The sequence below is a fragment of the Anarhichas minor genome, unplaced genomic scaffold (genome assembly GCF_050575085.1).
Source record: "Anarhichas minor isolate MPS153535 unplaced genomic scaffold, ASM5057508v1 ptg000012l, whole genome shotgun sequence".
Lineage (NCBI taxonomy): Eukaryota > Metazoa > Chordata > Actinopteri > Perciformes > Anarhichadidae > Anarhichas > Anarhichas minor.
This window is the reverse complement of record NW_027466458.1, coordinates 5,530,205-5,551,008: the sequence shown is the minus strand read 5'-3', so window position 1 is coordinate 5,551,008 and position 20,804 is coordinate 5,530,205. Positions and strand designations below refer to the sequence as shown.

Below are 20,804 nucleotides of genomic sequence, written 5' to 3'. Positions count from 1 at the left end.
TTCATTTCGTATCGTGCGTGAGGTTGGAATTAGATTAATTTGATTCATACGTCCCTTTAGGAAAGGAGACGGAAAGTTCATGAACTGACAGTGAACGGGCACATTCAGAAACGGCTCGATAAAGCTGAGAAAACCCACATCTGTTACATCTGGATACACATGACTACTGATCCTGTTATATGCAAGATTTCTGATTTCAAGAAGCAGACATTTCATGTTGAATAAATAAATAGCTGACTGGACTCCAGCCGTTCTGTGGTTGTAACATCAGCACAGAAATCCCCAAAAGCTACTGTTGCTCTGCACGGATAATACAGCTCTCCTGTAGAAGTCTATTGTGTCGGTGTAACCACGGAGCAGCGTGGACCGCTCTGCCGTTCAGCCCGTCTGACTACAAAGCCGGGCCTCTGGCGGTGAGGACATACGGTAGCAGTTAGCCGCCGCAGCACCCGGCGATGGATTGTTTTTGTTAGCGTGGTTAAAGAAACAGGGTCCTGTTAAACTGTGTCTCTGGCTCTGTCATTACCAGCTACAATCACAGGGTGATTAGCAGCCTGTGTGTGTGTGTGCGAGTTTATTCTAACATTTCAGTGGGGTTTGTTTGTTTAATCCTTTTTAAATTGTCCTAAATTGCAACATCAATGTCTGAATCACTTAACCGAGCAAGCCCAATTAACTTAAATGTAACGATAGTATATGACCTGTGTGACTATCGCATGCTGACGTATTCTGTACAAATGCAGCAATGGCTGCTATGAAGCTTAAACCTGTGGATTCTCTGTGACAGGACAACATTAAACAAGCAAGTTATTACCTGTTAATTACTGAGCTTTAGAGGTACTGGTAGGCAGAATTTATTAGCTCTCGGCAAAACCAGGCTTTCTGTGTCCCTCTTTATGCTAAGCTAAGCTAAGCGTCTCCTGGCTGCAGCTTCATATTCAGGGTACAGACAGTGAGAGTGTCATGGATCTTCTCATCTCAACTCTCAGCAAGAAATCAAATGTGTGCACTTCAATTCAATTTAGTGCGTCACAAACAAATCTACTTCTCACTGTTAAACGGTGTTGACCGATTGCTGTCGGCCCAATCAAAGGCGTAGGACATGCGTGCACACAGAAACATGCGTGCACACGCACATTCTCCACATTCGAAGGTCACCACCTTCTTTCATGCTACACGCACGGCGGCGCTCGGTGCCGGGGATGAAAGCGGGCGACCCCCTTCCTTTCACGGCTTTGATTCAGAGGAATTGGCCGGTGGGATGGATGTGAAGCTACAAAGCACCTTTTTGTCTCCTGAAAGTTAGTGTGACTCGCACTGCTTTGGTTTTCATGTCACGGTTTCATTGAAGACCCATGCGACTGACCGCCAAGTGTGGACTTTTTTTCCAAGCTTTCCCGAACTCATTTGCAGTTTTAGTTCAAAGTTGATCCGGCCGCTTTGGACTTAAGGTGACGTTTTGACATGTTGTTCTGTTCAAATCGTTCCCTCTGGCTCCTTTAAAATGTAACTACTGCAGGACAACCAGGACGACAGAAAATGATGTTTTGACTCCTCATTTTACATTTGACATAGTAAAACACGTGTATTTATGTATGTTGGAGTGTCGACATGAAAACTTACTGAACATAAATATGAAAAGCTGAATTTACAACCAGAGGACGTGATGTTTTGTTCTCCTTTTCTGTTGACTCAAGGTGTGTATTCTCTTGCCAACAGGGAGAGGAAAAGGTGTGTGTGTGTGTGTGTGTGCGTGTGTGTGTGTGTGTGTGTGTGTGTGTGTGTGCGTGTGGTTATCTGATATGCTGTGATTGCTCTGGGAGTGACGACAGTCCACATGTTTTGTAGCCTGTGTTTAGAAAGGTTCTCGGGCCTCCACATGGCACATGAAGCACAGATAAAGATGTTACAGGAACACTCGTGCCGGGCGATCGTTTCTATTTTCATGGCTTCAAAATACAATCGCATCAGACGAAAATGGATTCAGTGCTAATCATCCTATCCCCATGCTGCGACACCAGGGCAAGAGAGAGTGAATAGAAATCAATGGGTCTTTATTTTTAGCTGTTTCCATCTTCATCCTGGTTTTAGTTACGAGCATCGTCGCGTGAATCATGGTTTATTCTGGGTCCTTAACGAGCATATACGTGCTCTAAATGTCCAACAGACAAACACTGTATTTCCTCAGCCATCTGTCTGAGGTGCTTTTCGTTCAACTTGACCTGGAATTGCACATTTGACCGAGGTGACGGCTGGGCGGAGACTTCCCATTGTCACTTCCAGGCCTCATTTTACCTCCGTCAACAGAGGAAATAAAGCAGTAACGACGACTTCTTGCTCTCTCTCTCTCTCTCTGCTGTCTCTAAAGAAGCTTGTTGTCTCTCTACCTGAACCTTGAGGCAGAGGCAGACTTCCCTTGTCATGCTTTAGTACATCCCTGTAATGGTGTGTGTATGTGTGTGTGCGTGCTTCTTCTCCATGCTAAGTAACACAGCTGCTCAGACAGGGACAGCATTGTTCCCAGTGAACGCTCCGAGCACGTCTCAGTGCGTTAAACATTAGCTGCTCTCTAAATGCCTCTTTACCCCTCGAACATGGATTAGAGGCTATTTAGGATCACTCCCATACAAGTGTAAAACTAGACGGGCTGTTAAGAGCCGGATAAACAGAGGAATGACAGTTTTATAGGTTTTCCTCTCCGTGTGTGTGTGTGTGTGTGTGTGTGTATATACAGCAGGTGATGCAATACCGGCCGTTTTTTCAGCTCTGCAGGGTTAAAAAAATGACCAAAAAAAAAACTCGCTTTAGCGCAGCAACCTTTACGAACATAGCTGATATATAAACTGAGGCCATGTTCACAACAGCATTGGCCCAGCATGAAAAAAATGCAATGTTGTTTCCTAGAAATGGAAAAAAATAAAAGTTGCGAAAAAGCCGCAATATTGAAAAGGTTCACCGGCTATATGTTCCGTGTGATTGTGTAGCTTTTTCATGATTATAATGGCTGCAAACGTGACACCTTTCAACAGTTTTGAATGAACGTTTTACGGCTTGCAGACATTACATAAATCACAGTAGAAAAAAGTTAATCCAGGAAACTAGCCCTTTGTAGTTTAAAACCAACACATAACTGGCAATGTATAAAAAGGTATGAGACGCGGCTGGTCGTTCATTTCCCTGGGACCACTGTGTCGACACCATCTGGCAACCATTGTTTCGGCCTGTCCGATGTGTGTAAGTGCACTCTCAGATTATTTTGTAACGTGAACAGCGTAATTGTAACTGTTAACCTTGCGATCATCGAGACGCAGGATACATGAATGTCCTAACTCTGCAGAGTTGCTAAATTGTTTCTTGCAGTATTATAAATGGCTGCAGTGCTTTGACACCTGGTAAGCCTTCAAATGAATGGATTTACACTACAGTACAACTCAAGCTGGACTCCCTGAATCCTTCTTTATCGCCTCACCGGTAGCCGAAGCAGCCCAGAGCAAGTCTTTTTCAGTGCTGTCTTTAGTCTAATTGTCCGGTAAAATGGTCTGTAGACTTGCTTCTCCTGCATCGTTCCTGCAGGTCGGGTTTCCTGTCACGAACGGACAAGAGCTGTTACCAAAAGCTGTTATTTTGGAGGCCGTCATGTGGCTTTGTACTGTCCTCTGGGAATCAACTTGACCTCCCTGTCATGCGGGTGAAAGGCGTTTTGAAGTAAAAGCAGTCCAAACGAGCTTACTCCTGATGTCACTGGGGGTTGCTTCACAGCCATTAACTGAATGAGTTTTACTTTCTTAAGCATAACCACATCTGTCAATTTCCCACCGAGGGGTCTCACCACCATGTTGTTTCTGTTCTTGTGAAAAGGCTCCGAGAGCCCAATAATGAGCTCAAGTGTTTGCGCATTCCTGAACGGTTGGCGTCGGTGAACGTGCCCCCGCGCTCCTCTCCTGTTACCGCTCGGCGTTCGGTGGGAAACGCCGATAAGCAGGGCTTCTGGCGGTAAATGGACACCTGCATGCATTTAGACCAGGAGACGCTCAAGTCTTCCTCTCTCTTCTGTGTTTTGTTTTTGCTTATCGCGGAGGTCAAGGAGGGGGCGACTTCCACAGAAATACGGGATTACTCAAGAGCACCGTGGTGTGCAGCGGACTCGTTAATCATCAGACTTGATAACAGTTGCGTAGAGTGTGAAGCCTCTTTTTTTTGACCGCCTGGGTTTAGTCTAACTTTGTCTCTAATGTGTCACATGAGTCAACCTAAAGCAATAACAGTAATTTGGGTTTCCACAGGGTCGTGATTATCTACCGTTAAGCAGTGAGACACAGCTGCTTGGACGCCGTCCTGGGACTGTCCCGGCTTGATTTAGCACTTTTAAGCAGAGGTTTAGCAGAGGTTTAGGTAAAACAAAGGGGCAGTTAAGTTTGTCGAGCAGTTTAGTTTTCACCTCTGACAGTTGTGTATATTTCTAGGTTGGGATGTGTGTTACACAATCCATAGTACAGTGTAATGTCTCCATACAACAATCTCCGCTAGAATCTGTTTAGAAGTATCATTCAGTATAGTGCCGGTGTGTGTGTGTGTGTGTGTGTGTGTGTGTGTAGCTCTGTTTCCCTGAGTCAGGCCTGGCAGTGACAACTCAGGACTGTGTGTGTGTGTGGGGGTGTGTGTGGGGGGTGGAGTTGGGCATAAAGTGCTGAGTGATGCTCCAACATCCAGGAGAGGGGGTGGTGGTGGTGGCGGATCAGTCTCCGTTCTATGCCAGTCTGTACTTGGCGCATACACTCACTGCACTGCAGATGAGAACACTGTGTGCAGACGCAGGGCAGGGCCATACAGAAACAACCTAAGATTGTTCCGTATCTCTATTTAACAGAGCTTACCAACAAATTTTAATTCCATTAAAGTTGATTTTTATTTATTTGTTTACCGTAGTGATGCACCAGCACACAACTCTCTCCACCTTGTTTGACAGCATGGACGACATCATACTTGCACAGCTGTGGACGCTGGTTTGAACTGATATCAGAGGGAAATGCAGAGTCAGATTTCACAAAACAATGCAGGATTTCGTGCCGAGTTTCATTTTGGCAGGACTTCAACTTGAGTGCACGTCGTCAGAGGCTCGGTCGGCTCGGTGTCTGTCCAAATCTGTGCACGAGACGGTGGTGGAGGAAGTGTGTGAGATGCACGTGTTTGGAAAGTACTGAGCATACAACTGGTTTTTAAAGCATCATTTAAGAATGTACTGTAGAAAAGCAACATGTAAGTGGGTCGGTATAGTCGCAGCTTTGGTGAGAATCAATCGGCAGTAAAAAAAAAAAAAAATCAACCGCACAATGGAAGCCAGGATTATAATGGAGTTTTGCTTGAGGCAAGACACTGAATCACAGCTCTGACCTAGGATCAGTTAACTGTGACATTGTTGATCAGTGTAGTTATGACTGTTTGAGTCCACCACAGACCCAGGTACCGCTGATTCTGAGGAGGAGCAGCTATAAAGGCAGTGCAGCTTTGTGCGGCTGCCAGCCGGACTCTTAAACACTGACCTTTAGTACGGCCGCCTGAGGGGTGACGAGGTAGCAGCGAGTGTGAATGAAGGATGTGAAGAGAGAGGAAGAGTCGGAGAGAGAAGATTGTGGAATGTGGGCAGGGAGACCAGAAAGTGAATGGATCAAAGAAAAAAAGATGACTAGACAGACGAAGAGAGAGAGAGAGAGAGGGGGGGTAGGAGGGAGAGAGCGAGAGAGAGAGGGGGGGAGGGAGAGAGAGAGGGGGGGGAGAGAGAGAGAGAGAAGGCGAGGGAGGAGGTGGTGGTGTGATTAGTGTGTGTGAGCCTGAGCTCTGATTGGTCGAGCAGCCTGTGTGTGTGTGTGTGTGTGTGTGTGTGTGTGTGTGTGTGTGTGTGTGTGTGTGTGTGTGTGTGTGTGTGTGTGTGTGTGTGTGTGTGTGTGTGTGTGTGTGTGTGTGTGTGTGTGTGTGTGTGTGTGGCCAGTGGGCGGGGGATTAAGCCTGCGTCACGTGGTCCCTTTAGCTTCTTTTCCTCACAAACACACCCTCATTTGCAGAGGGCACACAGACACACACACACACACACATATCTTCTCACGTACACACTCACAGCTGTTGAGGCGTCTCTCTGTGATAAACGCCGGGGCAGCCGAGGAGCAGAGCCCGCAGGAATCTAGGAGAATCTGCTGGCAGCTCGGACCAAAGAGCATCTATATGGACGATCTAGTCGGATAAGTGGACCGACTGGTTTTCTAAACGCAGCCTGGCTCTCACTTTCTGTCGTTCACATCCCTCTCTCGCTCTCTCTCGCTCTCTCTCTCTCTCGCTCTCTCTCTCTCTCTCTCGCTCTCTCTCTCTCTCTCGTCTTTCCCCGGCTTCTCTCTGGGACTCGGTGTTGGAATTTGAGCGCAGACTGCAAGCAGCAGAGAAAAATAGAGACATGTGTTTTGCCCCAGCTGCTTACTACTGCTGCCTGATCTCTCCCATTGACTGATCGAGGAGGAAACACAAGGTTGGTTGGGCTCATTTGTTTATGGACTGGTTTATTGTGTCATTACACCTAGATTGTGGTTTAGATATTCACATTTCTGTTAAAGACCCAGAATCCCTCTTCTGTTTTTTTGTGTTCCCACAAGCTGCCAAAGCATTACTCCAACTCTCATCCCTCGAACTGATTTGTAGTTTTAGGGGAATTCCATGTTAGTATGGCTGCTCGGGCACACACACACACACACACACACACACACATGCACGCAGGCACACACTCCTGCCCTATAAACAGTAACAGTGCAGTGAGTGTGAGCTCCAGAGAAGATTAGCTGTGGCTGTTATCTCTAATGTGTAGACTGGCAGAGGCTGCATGTGAAGGAAGACACTTTTTAACAAGAATCAGCCTTCAGCAGATACTTGTCTTAATAGTTTGAGGGAATGCCCGTAAAACGAACCCAAAATGAGTTTGTTTTCGTGTGTGTTTGTGTTGCAATCTGCACAATAAGGTTGCACAAGAAACCAACAGCCCAAACTACCACCAGCCGCTGCCGTGGGTTGCAGTGGCTGACGAATGCAGTGACGGCTGGCTCAGAAGAAGAGTTTTCTCTTCCTCATAAAGCGTCTAGGAGAAACACACACACACACACACACACACCGTCCTCCAGTTTCACTGCTGGATCTGTCATGCAGGCGTGTTTAAACACACTCTGAGTTTGTTTGTGTGTGTGTGTGTGTGTGTGTGTGTGTGTGTGTGTGTGTGTGTGTGTGTGTGTGTGTGTGTGTGTGTGTGTGCCTCTACAGGTTTTACACTGCAGGTGACTTGTGTGCATATTTGTTCATGCCTGCGTGTGCTTATTTACAGTGTGTGTGTGGATATAATTAGCCAACGTACAGATTCTTTCCTGGTATTGTTGCCGTCGGGGATCGTAACACAACCCAGAGGGCTGTTTGTCTATTTTTAGTGGTGGAGACTCAAGCAGCCAGGCTATGAAGCTTTCCCCCGGGCAAGATAAAGATAAGAGGTGTGTGTGTGTGTGTGTGTGTGTGTGTGTGTGTGTGTGTGTGTGTGTGTGTGTGTGTGTGTGTGTGTGTGTGTGTGTGTGTGTGTGTGTGTGTGTGTGTGTGTGTGTGTGTGTGTGTGTGTGTGTGTGTGTGTGTGTGTGTGTGTGTGTGTGTGTGTGTGTGAGAGCTGGTTGGTGTTGTGTCGACTGCCTGTATTGTTGTGACTTTGTTTTCAGTATCTTTTCTACAAATTTTGCATGCTCCAGGTGGGTTGTTCACAGTCTTTAAGGACAGAAAATAAATGTTGAAGGAAACCAGAGAGGCGGAACCAGACGGAGAGATGCAGCAGCAGATATACGCGGGTCGGACGCAGGTTTCCAGATTAGCTGGCTGTCATCAGATGAAGATGGAGAGTTGTGTGTTGTCTGAGCCTGCTGGCTCTGCTGCAGCTCCAAATGTCAGAGGACGACTGAGGCATTATGGGTGAGCACTGTCATAGAGGTATACAGTTAGCTCCCGTAATAGAGATTAAGAAAGGAACTAATTTTATCAAATAAATAAATATGTTGAAAAGTTAATTGTCAACTGTTTTGATAATTAAATAGTTTTAAAGCGAAGGTTTGCTGCTTTCAGCCTCTCAAATGTGAGGATTTAGTTTTTCTTTGTCACACCTGGTAGTAAACTGAATGTATTTTGGTTTTGGACTGTTGCTGAGACATAACAAGACATTTAAAGCCGTCACCTTACTTAGTTATTGCTTCTTAATTGAAGGGATTTGCTGTTTTTCTTTGTGTTTTGTGAAGGTAAATTGAATATCTTCAACTTTTCAACAGTAAATCAGACAAAACAAGTAATCTGAAGATATCAGCTTGGGCTTTACAAATTGCGATCTGCCTTTTTGGCTTTTTTTTTCTGTCCCAATCAATCAATTAATCAAGGAAATGATTGCCAGAAAAATGGATAATGAAAATAATCATAAACCCTAGTAGAATATAGTTTAATCTACACAGTCAAGTTATGTTTAAAACCTAGAGGAGTGCTTCTCACGTGACCAGAGCTCCCAGAAGAAGAGATCTTGATTCTCAACGGGACATTCCTGTTTAAATGGAAGTAAAGTGACGTATTGTGAGGGTTGAGGCTGGACATCATGTAGCTCCTGGTAACCAAAGACGTGTTGAGCATGGTTAGGTTTATTGCAGTCATTGGTTTTGCAGCACTCTTAAAGTAATTGTTTATAGATGAGAAAGTTTTCATGGACAACTCGCCCACTGTTGGAGACGGGTTATGTCTGCAGAGGGGAGGGGAGGGGAGGGGGGGGGGGGGGGGGGGGGCACTAAAGGTCACAGGGTGAGAGGTTGCGGTCTCCTTGCCTCGGGCAGCGGTCGCAGTCTAGCGCCCCTCAGTAGACTCAGCCGGCCTCGTCTATATCTGCCACATATTAATGGAGCGTAAATCAACACAGCGCTGTCCTTTTTGAAGTCGTATCTTTAAAGGGCAATCGTGTCTCGAATTTCCAGTCGGTCACTGAACTTCTGGCGTTGTTGTGAACGCTTCAATGTGTATCTCATCGGATAAGTGTTCGGAGGACGAATCGCAAGCGAACATCTGCCGTGAAGCATGCCATTTCAAGTGTAAACATTGGTGCTGTAATGCAGTGGATCAGATTTCATTCTTACTCAGATTAATTGTACACACTCACCCAACCACCACCGCCACTCTCACCCTCCCAAACCTCCCAACCATCGATCTCTCTGGATGTGACCAGACCGAGAGGATTGGGGATGGGGACAATGATCTATTGAGAGAGGCGTAGGGAGGGAGGGAGGAAGCTCATGCTGAGGACTGCTGTAGTGCGTCTTGTGACAGAGTGGTGTTTGTGTAAAAGGAGGGGGAGGCAGGGTTTGGAGCTTGGAGGGGGGGTGTAGCTTTATTTTGGTGAGGCTACAGCTGTTGCATTCGGCAGTGACAGAATTCCACTCACTCAGCATATTTCAGGCGTGAGCGTCTCCTGTCAATCACTACTTCTCAGATTTCTGAGCATTTCGGCTCATCACATTTCATTTACTTTCGGAGCAATTGGACACTTTGAAAGAGTGCAAAAGAAAAATAAATGTAGAGGTAAAGGAATTCAAAAGCTGAGACAGAGACTGTAAAAACGGCAGAGGGGACGTGTTGATGACGCAGTGCAAACATGGCACAACGGCAAATAATTCCTCATGTCTTTCTTCTTTCACTCCCATCACCAACCCATCGTTTTGCGGTTTCATCCTAAGCCTGTCTTGTGCACTCAGGAAGCAGAACAATGCAGGCCAGCATGCAGGAGGATGAATTCAATATCAAGTTACATAACTCTTCCCCGCATAGCTGCCTTCAATTAAAGAGGATTTTTGGGGGCGGCTTTTATTCGCTTCCATAGTATAAATCGGAGCTTTCGTTGTGGGATCAGGTAGTGAGCGAGAGGCTTCCTGTGCTCTTAGGGTTTCTCTGTGTTGCAGATAACATGGATATATCCGCACATTATTGTCGTATTTGAGGTGTAAGCTTCTTTCTTTATCCAACGATTTACTGGAACTCGTAACTGTATGTCATCTCCGAAACACGGAGATCATCTGCATAGAGGGGATGTGGCAGGGCAACTATAGTACCAATGGGGAAAGCATTGAGGTGGGAAAACCAATTGACAAACACATTGAGCTACCACTGAAGTGTCCTTGAGCAAAGCACTGAACACTTGGCAGCTCAGTGTCCAATAGTAGAGGAAGTAGCGTTAGTTGTATCAGGGTGAGAATAATGGGCACTTTAGCCCATTGGCAATCCTTTGGAAAGGATATGCTGAATGTTGTTGCTAGCTTTCTTGCATATTTGAATTGGTACAGTGGTAATACTGTAAATGTTAAGGCAACACGGTGGGTTTCATCCAACAAGTGAAGGCAAGAGGTCATGATGGTATGACTCCTCTATACACCGAGCAGTGTGTCGCTGCACTAATCTCAACCATCTTTTTAAGTGTATTTGACCTGAGCGAGTAGCTTAGCGCCATGTGCAGACCAAATCACCTCAACAACCCCCCTGTTTCCCATCAGACGGGAGTTCAGAGAAAAGGTTAAAAAGGGAGAAAGAGTCACTTCTGGTGGAGTAACCACGACATTTCTATCCTGCTGCTGTCAGATGACCACTGGGCTTTTGAAAGCCTGAAGCAGCGTGATTCCTTTCTTAAACTCTCTCTCTCATTCCTCTGCTCTTCAAGCCAAGACACCATCTGTTAGGGCTCCCATAAGCCCCGCCTCTCCCTAATACACCACCAGCTTATCCTTTGCTGCTGCAACAGCAGCCTTCTTGCAAGGCGTCCTGGAAAATGCAGTTTTGTATGTTTTGTCTGTCTCTTCCAGGGAATTCCTCTTTGCATTTCCCAAACAAGGTAAGAAGTCAAACGGACCAGTGAATCAGTCTTTGTTTCTTCACTTGGTCGTCGGTCAGGATTTACAGGAAGCGCTTAAATCAGAAGGAAATCTCTCGTTTCCCAGTTTGTGATTTCTTTTTTTTTTGTCAGGCTTCCTCTAAAATGCGTGTTGCATCACAGAGTCAACTCTTTCACACGCACAACAAAACGCTGTCATCTTTTCAAATGCATTTCCTTTGTCTCTATCGTCTGCGTCCCTTTTGGCGTGACACCAAGGGATTTGGGGTCACTGGTTGCTGCAACAATTCCTGTATCCTGCAAAATGCTTGTTGTCATGCCAGCTGACCTGAGAGTGAACGGTGCGAGTAAACCACCTCACCAGCCGAGGCCTGGACGATCAAACAAAAACTGCTCGTGTCCTCCTCGTGCGCTAATCACAGAGCCGTCCATTTCCATGAGCCGTGACTCTGTCATCTGCTGATGACGTGTTGTTTCTGTTTGTCAGTATAAATATTAAACTAAGTTAAATGAAAAACAATTGAATACCTATAAATGCAATTAAAACCCACTTTGCCTTTCAAATGACATGATTTGCATTGTGTTGTCTTCTTCTCAGGCGGGAGTCAGAGCGGCGGCCATAGAGCGAGCGAGACAGCGGTGAAGCAGGCATGAGCGTGGACAGCCATCAGGAGGTGGTGACCACCCCGCCCCCACCGAGCGGAGGGACTAAGGAGCGCTACTTCGACCGCGTCGACGTCAACGATCCGGCGTACATCAGGGCCAGGAACATGTCGCCTGACCTCCGGCAGGACTTCAATGTCCTGGAGCAGAAGAAACGTGTCACGCAGATCTTGCAGAGCCCCGTAAGTCCGTTAACTGCATTTCAAAATTGGGGGAAATGCATGAAATCTCTCACTGGAGGGACATCGTTTAGAGGACATTGGAGGGATGGGAAGCTGCTAAAATGGTAGAAGAAGAAGAAAGTATAATGGTATCAGCTGATGACCCTTGAAGTTACACAATGCACATACAGACCCGTGTGAGGTAGATGAAACCGATACATTGCATAGAGCGTAGAGAGTCCTGAAAGATGGATGGGATCCGGATTCTTTTGGTAAACTGGCAACTCTAAATCCCCTCTGTCTGTTAACACGAGAGTGAATGTGTTGGTCGGACTACTGCTGACCTGTCCAGGGTGTACCCCACCTGTTCCTCCATCTATGAATATGGAGTCTGGAGCCTTTTTTTACAGAAATGTAGTGGAAGGACGAATAGACAGAATAGGGTGGTAGTTTCCAAATGGAGAACTTGCTGCCAGCACAGAATTTGTCCCCTCACTGACTCCTACTGTGGGTAATCCATCCATCCATCCATTTTCCACCGCTTATCCGGGGTCGGGTCGCGGTGGCAGCAGGTCAAGCAGGCCGACCCAGACCTCCCTCTCACCGGCAACATGTTCCAGCTCATTCTGGGGGATCCCGAGGCGTTCCCAGGCCAGCTGGGAGATGTAATCTCTCCAGCGTGTTCTGGGTCTTCCCCGGGGTCTCTTCCCAGTTGGACGTGCCTGGAAAACCTCCAGTGGGAGGCGTCCAGGAGGCATCCTAATTAGATGCCCGAACCACCTCAGCTGACTCCTTTCGACGCGAAGGAGTAGCGGCTCGACTCCAAGCTCCCTCCTGATGACCGAGCTCCTTACCCTATCTCTAAGGCTGAGCCCGGCCACCCGGAGGAAGCTCATTTCGGCCACTTGTAGCCGCGACGCTGTCCTTTCGGTCACGACCCAGAGTTCGTGACCATAGGTGAGGGTAGGAACGTAGACCGAGTGGTAAATTGAGAGCTTTGCCTTCCGGCTCAGCTCCCTCTTCACCAAGACGGTCCGGTGCAGCGCCTGCTTTACTGCTGCAGCTGCACCGATCCGTCTGTCGATCTCCCGCTCCATCTTACCCTCACTGTGGGTAATCAGTTCTCATTTTCTCTTCTGTCAGTTATTATTCCCCAATCAAGTGATTTCTAAAGACGTTACAGCATCACATGTGCTTGTGTTGATGTTGCGACACCGACCACAGAATCGAAGCAGTCAGCGGCCTGTTATAACCCGATTATAACCACCAGCTGCCGCGCCCTCGCTCGGGCTTACTGCCGGAGCAGTCCCAATCCAGCGGCTCTCGTGTTGGGTCAGGTTTTGCTGAGGTAAACAACTCTGTGAGCGCCGGGCATATGTCAGCCAACACGCATCATGTTGTGCTTTTGATTTTTCTTTCCCTGGAGGTCTGGATTCTTGAGAATTACTGTTGCTCTAGTAGCCAAACTGAAGTGCTGGAGGTACAGTTGGGGGTCTGAGGCCTTTTTGTGACCACACATACTCATTTTTTAGGCACTGTAAAGGCAAAGTACTGGGCTGTATCTTTGCAGATGACTGTAACCTGCAAAGATCAGAATCCAGCGCAAATATTGTAAGATAAGAGGTTTAATAAACACAAGCCACAGGAACACTTGAACACACTTACAATAATTCAATATTTGCCGTGCTATGTAGATCAACTTGTTTCCTTGTGCATTTGCATCCCTGAGGAACTCGGCACCTAACTCTGGTAACAATAGCCCAACACTCTCTGCCTACTAACCCATGAACAAAGTCAAGCTCAATGTTGTCCTATCTTCCTGTCTGCTTTCTGCCCTTTGAACAGTTCCTCGAGTGAAGATTTTACAACCAGCCCCCTGCTTCAGTTCAGCCCACACAGTGTTGGGAATATTTACTCTGCACTATTGACTCAAGGCTGGTCTGTGACTGAAGTGCTCTTCACTTTTGACAATGGAACCTTACATTTGCAAAGACGAGGTGTGTGCGTGTGGGTCTGTATGCATTTGTACTCTGCGATGACAAATGCACTTTGAAGGAGTCGGTGGGGACGGATGGTGAAGTTAAAGTTAGATAAAGGATAAGGTTTAAACGTTGCACAGGCAATGAATGTCATGAATGAATGTTCCTCCCAAGCATATACAAGCCTGTTATACAAGCCTGGAGGTGTGTATGTGCGTGTGTGATTTGATATTGGGTAGTGGCCGCCGTGGTTTGGCCCGTCTCGTTTTTTAGCTTTAAATGTGATCCGCATTCTGCACATGCCCAGTGTGGTTTTCTTGGCACGCTGTGCTTTGTGCCAGATGTCTGGAGGGCACCGGCATAGCGCTGCTGATGCAGGTTTCCACTTGATACTTGGTGTACGTCTGTGTACGTGATTGAGTACCACAAGTGCAGTTGGGGGTGAGCAAAATGAAGTGAGTGCATCGCAGTTCCCTGCTCTAACTAGACAGTCAAGCTGGTCTGTGGCCGACCATCACTGGTGTTTTTTGCGGTGTGTCTCGCACAGCTGGCTCCAGTCCGTCCTTATCAGCCAAGATTCAGCGTGTTGAATTGACGGCGAAGAGCTGTCTGAGCCCGACAACACCAGCGCGAGGCAAAGCAAAACAGTGCCGGCCACGGTGATCCATCAAACACGCCCACCCTTTGTATTACAAACGTATGAACGTATTGTTCATGCCTCTGCGAAACTCTCAGGCAGGTGCAGAGAACACATGGATGCTGCTGACCATTGGCTCTATTCTCTGTGGTCACACAGTGTTATGCATATTATTCCCGCTTTTCGGTAGTAGAGTCAAATGACGTGCCAAACGTCCTCCTTTTATGGGAATGCTCGCAGGTGCTGAGGAAGAAAGCCTGAGTTCACGTCACAAAGCAAGTTGATTTGTGGTACTTGTTCAACGGAACTTAATGCTTTATCGAGCCAGCTCAGGCAAAGAGAAGGCCGGCTCTGTTGAACCTGCTTGATGGTAAACCCCTCAGCTCTCAGTCAGCAGCAACAGGTGGCTCCCTGTTGGCTGCAGAGGGTTTTTTCTGGCCTTACATCAGGACAGTTGGCCTCAGTGGTTTACTCATATTCAACAACAACAAGTGTGTCACCAGCTGGTCATGCACACGCGTGCCCTCTCTCATCGCAATTTCTTTCTCGGTTGCTCTCTCTCCTATTCAGCTACAACAACAACGTCACCAGCTGGGTGTCCGCACATGGCGTCTCTCTCTCTCCCTCTGTCTCTCTCTCTCTGTCTCTGTCTCGCGCTCTGTCTCACTCTGTCTCTGTCTCTCTCTCTCTCTCTCTTCCTCCCTCCGTCTCTCTCTCTCTCTCTCTTCCTCCCTCCGTCTCTCTCTCTCTCTCTCTCTTCCTCCCTCCGTCTCTCTCTCTCTCTCTCTCTCTCTCTCTCTTCCTCCCTCCGTCTCTGTCTCTCTCTCTGTTTGTTTTGATTCCGGTGTTATGGGACTAGTGGCGGCTCCAGATTACATGTTTGTAGCGCTCGGATGGCAGGTTGTATTTAAAGTCGGACCGATATAGACCAGGCGGGACTGAATCAACTCAGCTGACTTCATCCACTCGCCTCATTCATGCAACAGTATTTACCTTTATAAACTGGCAGCTACAGCTGAACCTTGAACCCATTCAGCCCCGTTGTGTTGTACCAGGCTGTTTGGACACTTACAGTACATTGCCTGTATGCAGCAACAATGTGCATAGGGAGGCAACGTGAGACAACGCATGAGGGTGGATGGGAGGTAATGCATGCATGTGTAAATTGGAACACATGAAACAAATACATAGTCTGCAAAGTCCCATGATGCATTTATGGAAGTGACACAGGCAAACATATTGATCTCGTTTTCAACCTGAAAGCTAAAGTGTTTTTATCTCCTCTATCTATATATATATATATATATATAGATCTCTATATATAGATCTCTATATATATATATATATATATATATATATATATATATATATATATATATATATATATATATATATATATATATAGATCTATATATATATATATATATATATATATAGAGATCTATATATATATATAGAGATCTATATATAGAGATCTATATATATATATATATATATATATATATATATAAGAGGAAAACAAACCTGAAGATTTTGGATGCAGTTAATGTCATTTAAAACACTTAAAGACAGAAATGTCCACATATGTATTTTCCTTAAGATAAACAGCCGAGCATTGTTTCCCCTCGGTGAACTTCTGGTTCATTTGTACGACAATCTGCTTTAGTTTTAATAATACTTGATTTATTCGGTTACTTAAAATCATACGAGGAAGGAAGAGAGGAAAGGAAGCGAAAGATTCTTCAGAAAGCTTTTGGTGGAGTGTTTTGTATGACATGCAAGGATTACAATGTGCCTTGAGGTGGTTTGTGAGGCACGCTGAGGGGATTTTTCCGTTGCATTTCGAGAGCTTGGATACGGATTTTGGCTGCAAATGCAAGTCTCATGATGTCCTGGTTGTTAAATCATGATATTAATTTGTTTGTGCTAAATTCTTCTTCTTCTTCTCCCTGTGATGGGAACTAGGTTGACGTGACTCTATTTGCGACCCAAAAAGTCAAAAGGTCAAAACCCCCCTAGAGGCTTGAAATTAAATCACATGAAATTGAATTTGAGTTCTACTTCCACATGCTGCTTCTATTTTCTGCATCTCCGCTCATCTTGCGTTTTTCCCCTGCTATTAGCTTTTCCTCTCCACTCTTGTCCCTGTCTTGTGGCACAATTTTACATCATCCATAGGAATGACTTACTGATGCCAAGGGGTCAATTTACTCAGTCTCATTTGCACTAGTCATGTGGCACATTGTGTCCTCTCGCCCCCCCCCGCCCCCCCCACTTGCCGGAAAACACAAGTGGATGATTTATGGTGCTTTGGCGGGTTCTGCCAAGTCCTCTGCTCCCCTCAGAGCCATGTCTCAGCAACTGTGTTTCAGTTTTTGGCATTTCACGACATCTCTTGGGTGCTGAACTTCGCAAAACCTCCAGCAGTGGAGCAGTGCCCTCAGGATTAGAGGGTAACATACTAAAATGTTATTAAGTCCACTTTAGCTCATGTGCAACCTCAAAAGGATAGGCCAACAGTCAAAAGACTCTCCTGGGTGCTTGGTGTGTAAGCTTTCCACGTCTGGCAACTGAAATCAACATTGTTCATTCAGTAATGTTTTAGTCAAAAAGGAAAGAAGCTGTTGCAGCTAAAAGTGGGGACCAATTTCCCTGACGCACACTGTGAGGTTAGATGGGGGGAAATCAATAGCTTTGGCAAGCTTTCAGGCAGGCGCTCACTTACTTTGTCACGTTGGCAGCTTGAAAGAACAGCATTGTGCTGACATAACTGGGGAGGTTGTGACTGAAATTACAGGCCTCACCTGGTGAGCAAGTGTGTCTGCATGCTGTGAGGATAATGTGTGTGTGTTTGCCTTTTCATCTAACTTTACATGTGTGTCTTAAGTTCTCACGGCAAGTTGATTTATTCATAATCTGTTGAGATGCCTCCTTTACTTATTTACCCGTTTATTCAGCCAGTTAACGCAATCTGAGCTTGAATGACATCACCAAGGGACCTGAGAAGATGCAGGTCACTGTGTTCTTCCAGGTGAACTGAGATGCACGTTTTGTAGGAGTGTGAATGTAATACTAACCTGCTTCAGGAAATGACCCCAAAAACATTGTGTTCACAGGTATAAGTAAACCGAATTGGACCTTTGATATCCAGCAGATGAAGCCTAGTTTAGGATCTGTCCGACACAAGCTACTCGTGAGTGTTGTTTTCAAGCCTTTTCAAGTTCGCTGTGTGAACTTCAACAATAACCCGATCGTTTCAATGGTAGTAATTAAAGTGAGTCAGTCAAACTGCAATAGTTTCATTTCGTATGAGGACGTGTGTGTGTGTGTGTGTGTGTGTGTGTGTGTGTGTGAGGTAATGCTGAAACCATCACTTCTTCAGCGCACAAGCACAGACGTGCATGATCGGCAGCGCTCCAACAAAGTTCTAACTGTCTTCCTTTCCCACAGGAGGACGTATGACAGTTAAAGTGTCGCCTGCAACAATAGCTGACTTAGACAAAAGGAAACGTCTCTGTAGATCATATGACACAAGCTCTTGGAAGACTAGAAACTTCCTGTAGTAGTAAGAGTAAAATACTCATGTGAAAATGTATTTTTGTTTACCATCCACCAAATAGTAAAGTCTGATAAAGTTCCCTTTCCAGGAAGCATCTGCCCGGATGTAATGTCTTTCTTAAAGACTGTTTCTCAGCAGATCACGTGTGTTTCCTCCAGTAAGTGGAGAGACGTTGATGTTAAACAGGCGAGGTAGATGATGGATATCTGTGGGGGTTTTAACTCCAGAGGCAAATGTGCTGTAACTGCAATGATGTAATGTTGTTTTGAAGGGAGTGTCTTTAGCTGAGCAGTCACGGCACAGCAGTTAAAAAACACACTTGATGCGTTTTGTTTTTGCTGCAGATGTGGGATTTCTTTCCAAAATAATAATGGTCGGATCCACTCTAGGCCTCAGAGTTAATCTGTTTAGATGATGAGAATTAAATCCCTGCTGTCATAATCTTCTTGGGAATACACACACAAATTGTAGACCAGATGCTGGCTAGTGTGTGTGTGTGTGTGTGAGTGTGTTTCTGAATGTGTTTTCATGCTCATGTGCTTTTTTTTAGGTTTTGTTCCAAAACATTGCAAGTCTTGAAAGTTTCTCTAAAATTGATTGGACGATATTTTAAAACAAAATTGATTCTGATGAGGTTTTTTGGCCATTTAGTGTTTTTTTTCCGGCCCACAACTTTTTCAGTTTTGGTGCACTTTCAGCCATGACAGGCAGCTGTTTTTAGCACAAAGCTCTAAAAGTGTACACCACCTGCTCGGCAGCAGATAGCAAGCAGACAGAGCCGGTGACTTGCAGGTGAACATAACGGAACTTCAACTTATACAATGATAATAAGTCAGTGTTGTGTTTACATCTTGTATTGTCTTAATGCAGGTTTAATAGCACTGTACAAACTGATGTGCGTTTCATTCGTCATTTTGTTAGAGCGACTAGCGTCAAACTAGCAGAAATCTTCCGGCGCAGACCTGAAACAAAGACCGTTCTAGTCCAATCAGGGTCAGGTGTCTCTGACTCCAATGAACTGTGTCTTTAGCGCTGCGGCTCCAATGTCAATGTGAAGGCACGACAGTCTTTGAAACAGAAATGCCCAGAACAACAACAACAACAACAGCAACTGAAAGCAAAAAAAAAACCGACCCGCCACTGTCAGACATCCGCAACAGGCGTCACTAGGGACTGAAGAATGTCTGGCTTGGGTTCAGAATCAGCGGTGCTCCGGGACAGTGTGTGTCCTCACAGGGGGGGGGTTGCTCCACTTTCAACAAAACACCCCCACATGGGCACAAAACCAAAGGCCTCAACTCCCATTCGCATAAGACTAATGGACCGTCCCATGGGGAGACTCGAGGGGATGCGTGGGGCAGAGACAAGGGGAAGGTAATTGTCAGGGATGCTTTTGTGCACAGCTATATTGGAAATGTGTTGTTAAGCAGCGAGACGAAATGAAGGCATTAATATTGGATGTTGCCCTGCAATAGGAGTGTCGTGCCCTATTTTCACTCTCAAGCTATGCTGATCTTGCCACAGATTCCCATCACTGCTTTCCACCAGGAAGTTAGACTCAGAGTGTCAGACATTGTCTGCTAACTCTATGATAAGGTCAAGTTGATCCAATGGGTTAGTAGCCTGACATCACCAGACCAAACCGCAAATGTGAATTAGTCCGGAACACCTCAGTTCATTTTTGATTTCCAGGGGATGTCAGCAATGGCGTAGACCAAAATGCCTCAGGATGCGATAATATAGCTCTCTGCAGCCTGGCTTGGACTGTTGCTTTATTAATATAACATGAATATAACATGTTTGCATTAGTTGAATAGGCTTTACCATCATTACATTTAACTCTTTCTGCTCCGATCTTCATGCATACCGAGAAGTCTTGTGATTTCTGTTTGAACGTTTACTTTATGAGCGGTTTCATGATGAGTAAGATTTGCCTCGAAGAAAAAGTGAAAGCGTAAAATCATACAGTACTCCATGTGTGCATCTGGTCTGGCATAAGAGCATGTTAGCATTGTGTCTGTGGATTCAACAGATGACTGGAGACTGGAGAGACTATGAGAGTTAGCCACAAACACACACTTCCAGTCAAGCAGCCAATCGTTACGCAGGCTGTGAGCAGGCCGGACGGCCAATCCCGACTCGGCTTGTTGTGAAGCCTATCCTGATCCAGCTGCATCGAGCAGTTTGAGGACAATTCAGATTGACACCGAAGGGGAATGTCTAATCTGTGATTAACAGGTCTTCTTCTTTAGTCCTTCTCCTCCTGTCTCTCTTAATGTCCCAACATCTTTTTACTCTTTCATCCCTCTGTCACCACTAATCCCCTGCTCTCTCTTCTGCCTCTGACTCTAATCTGCCTCACCATCATCTCTCTTCAGATGTCATTACAGTTAAAGAAAGTCGAAGCTCTGTCTTCAAAATGAAATGTGTGAAATGGTCGCTGTTTAAGCTGCATAATACCTGATTGAGGTGTCCGATCTTGTAGCACAAAGTAAAGTTCTTAGTTCTTGGCTTGATGTTCTTGTATAGCATATAAATATTGAATATTGAATATATAAAATGAATATTTATCGGAAAAAATGTTGTTCCCGTCCGCATTTCGGGATCTGAGGGTTCAGGTTCTAGTTTTCGACACACTGCGTCGTCTCAGTGCCATCCCCCTGCCTGTTTAACGTTATTTCCTCTCTCATCTTTTCTCTTGTCTTCCAGGCCTTCAAGGAGGAGTTGGAGAGTCTCATCCAGGAGCAGCAGCGGATCGGGAACAACCCCACCAGCCTGCTGGCCCTCCGGCAGATCGCCGACTTCTTCATGGCCACCTCCGTGGGCGGCTTCAACAGCTCCCCCCTCAGTAAGTGCTCACAGTGCTGTGGCACGTTACGCTATCATTTTAGCA

At 45.9% G+C, this 20,804-nt stretch overlaps 1 protein-coding gene across 7 annotated transcripts in view; it reads left to right on the top strand.

Moving 5' to 3' along the window:
- The window catches only part of add3a (adducin 3 (gamma) a), a 76,421-nt gene that overhangs the window by 38,914 nt on the left and 16,703 nt on the right, over positions 1-20,804 (top strand). For 3 of the 7 annotated variants that reach the window (XM_076090395.1, XM_076090397.1, XM_076090394.1), the window contains exons 2-3: positions 11,511-11,757; positions 20,621-20,759. In XM_076090395.1, the coding sequence (XP_075946510.1) occupies positions 11,563-11,757; positions 20,621-20,759 (334 nt within the window). In that variant the 5' untranslated portion in view covers positions 11,511-11,562. Of the gene's footprint in view, positions 1-5,804; positions 6,515-7,644; positions 7,978-11,510; positions 11,758-20,620; positions 20,760-20,804 lie in introns of those variants that run through there. The other 4 variants (XM_076090399.1, XM_076090398.1, XM_076090393.1 and 1 more) reach the window with 4 other exon arrangements.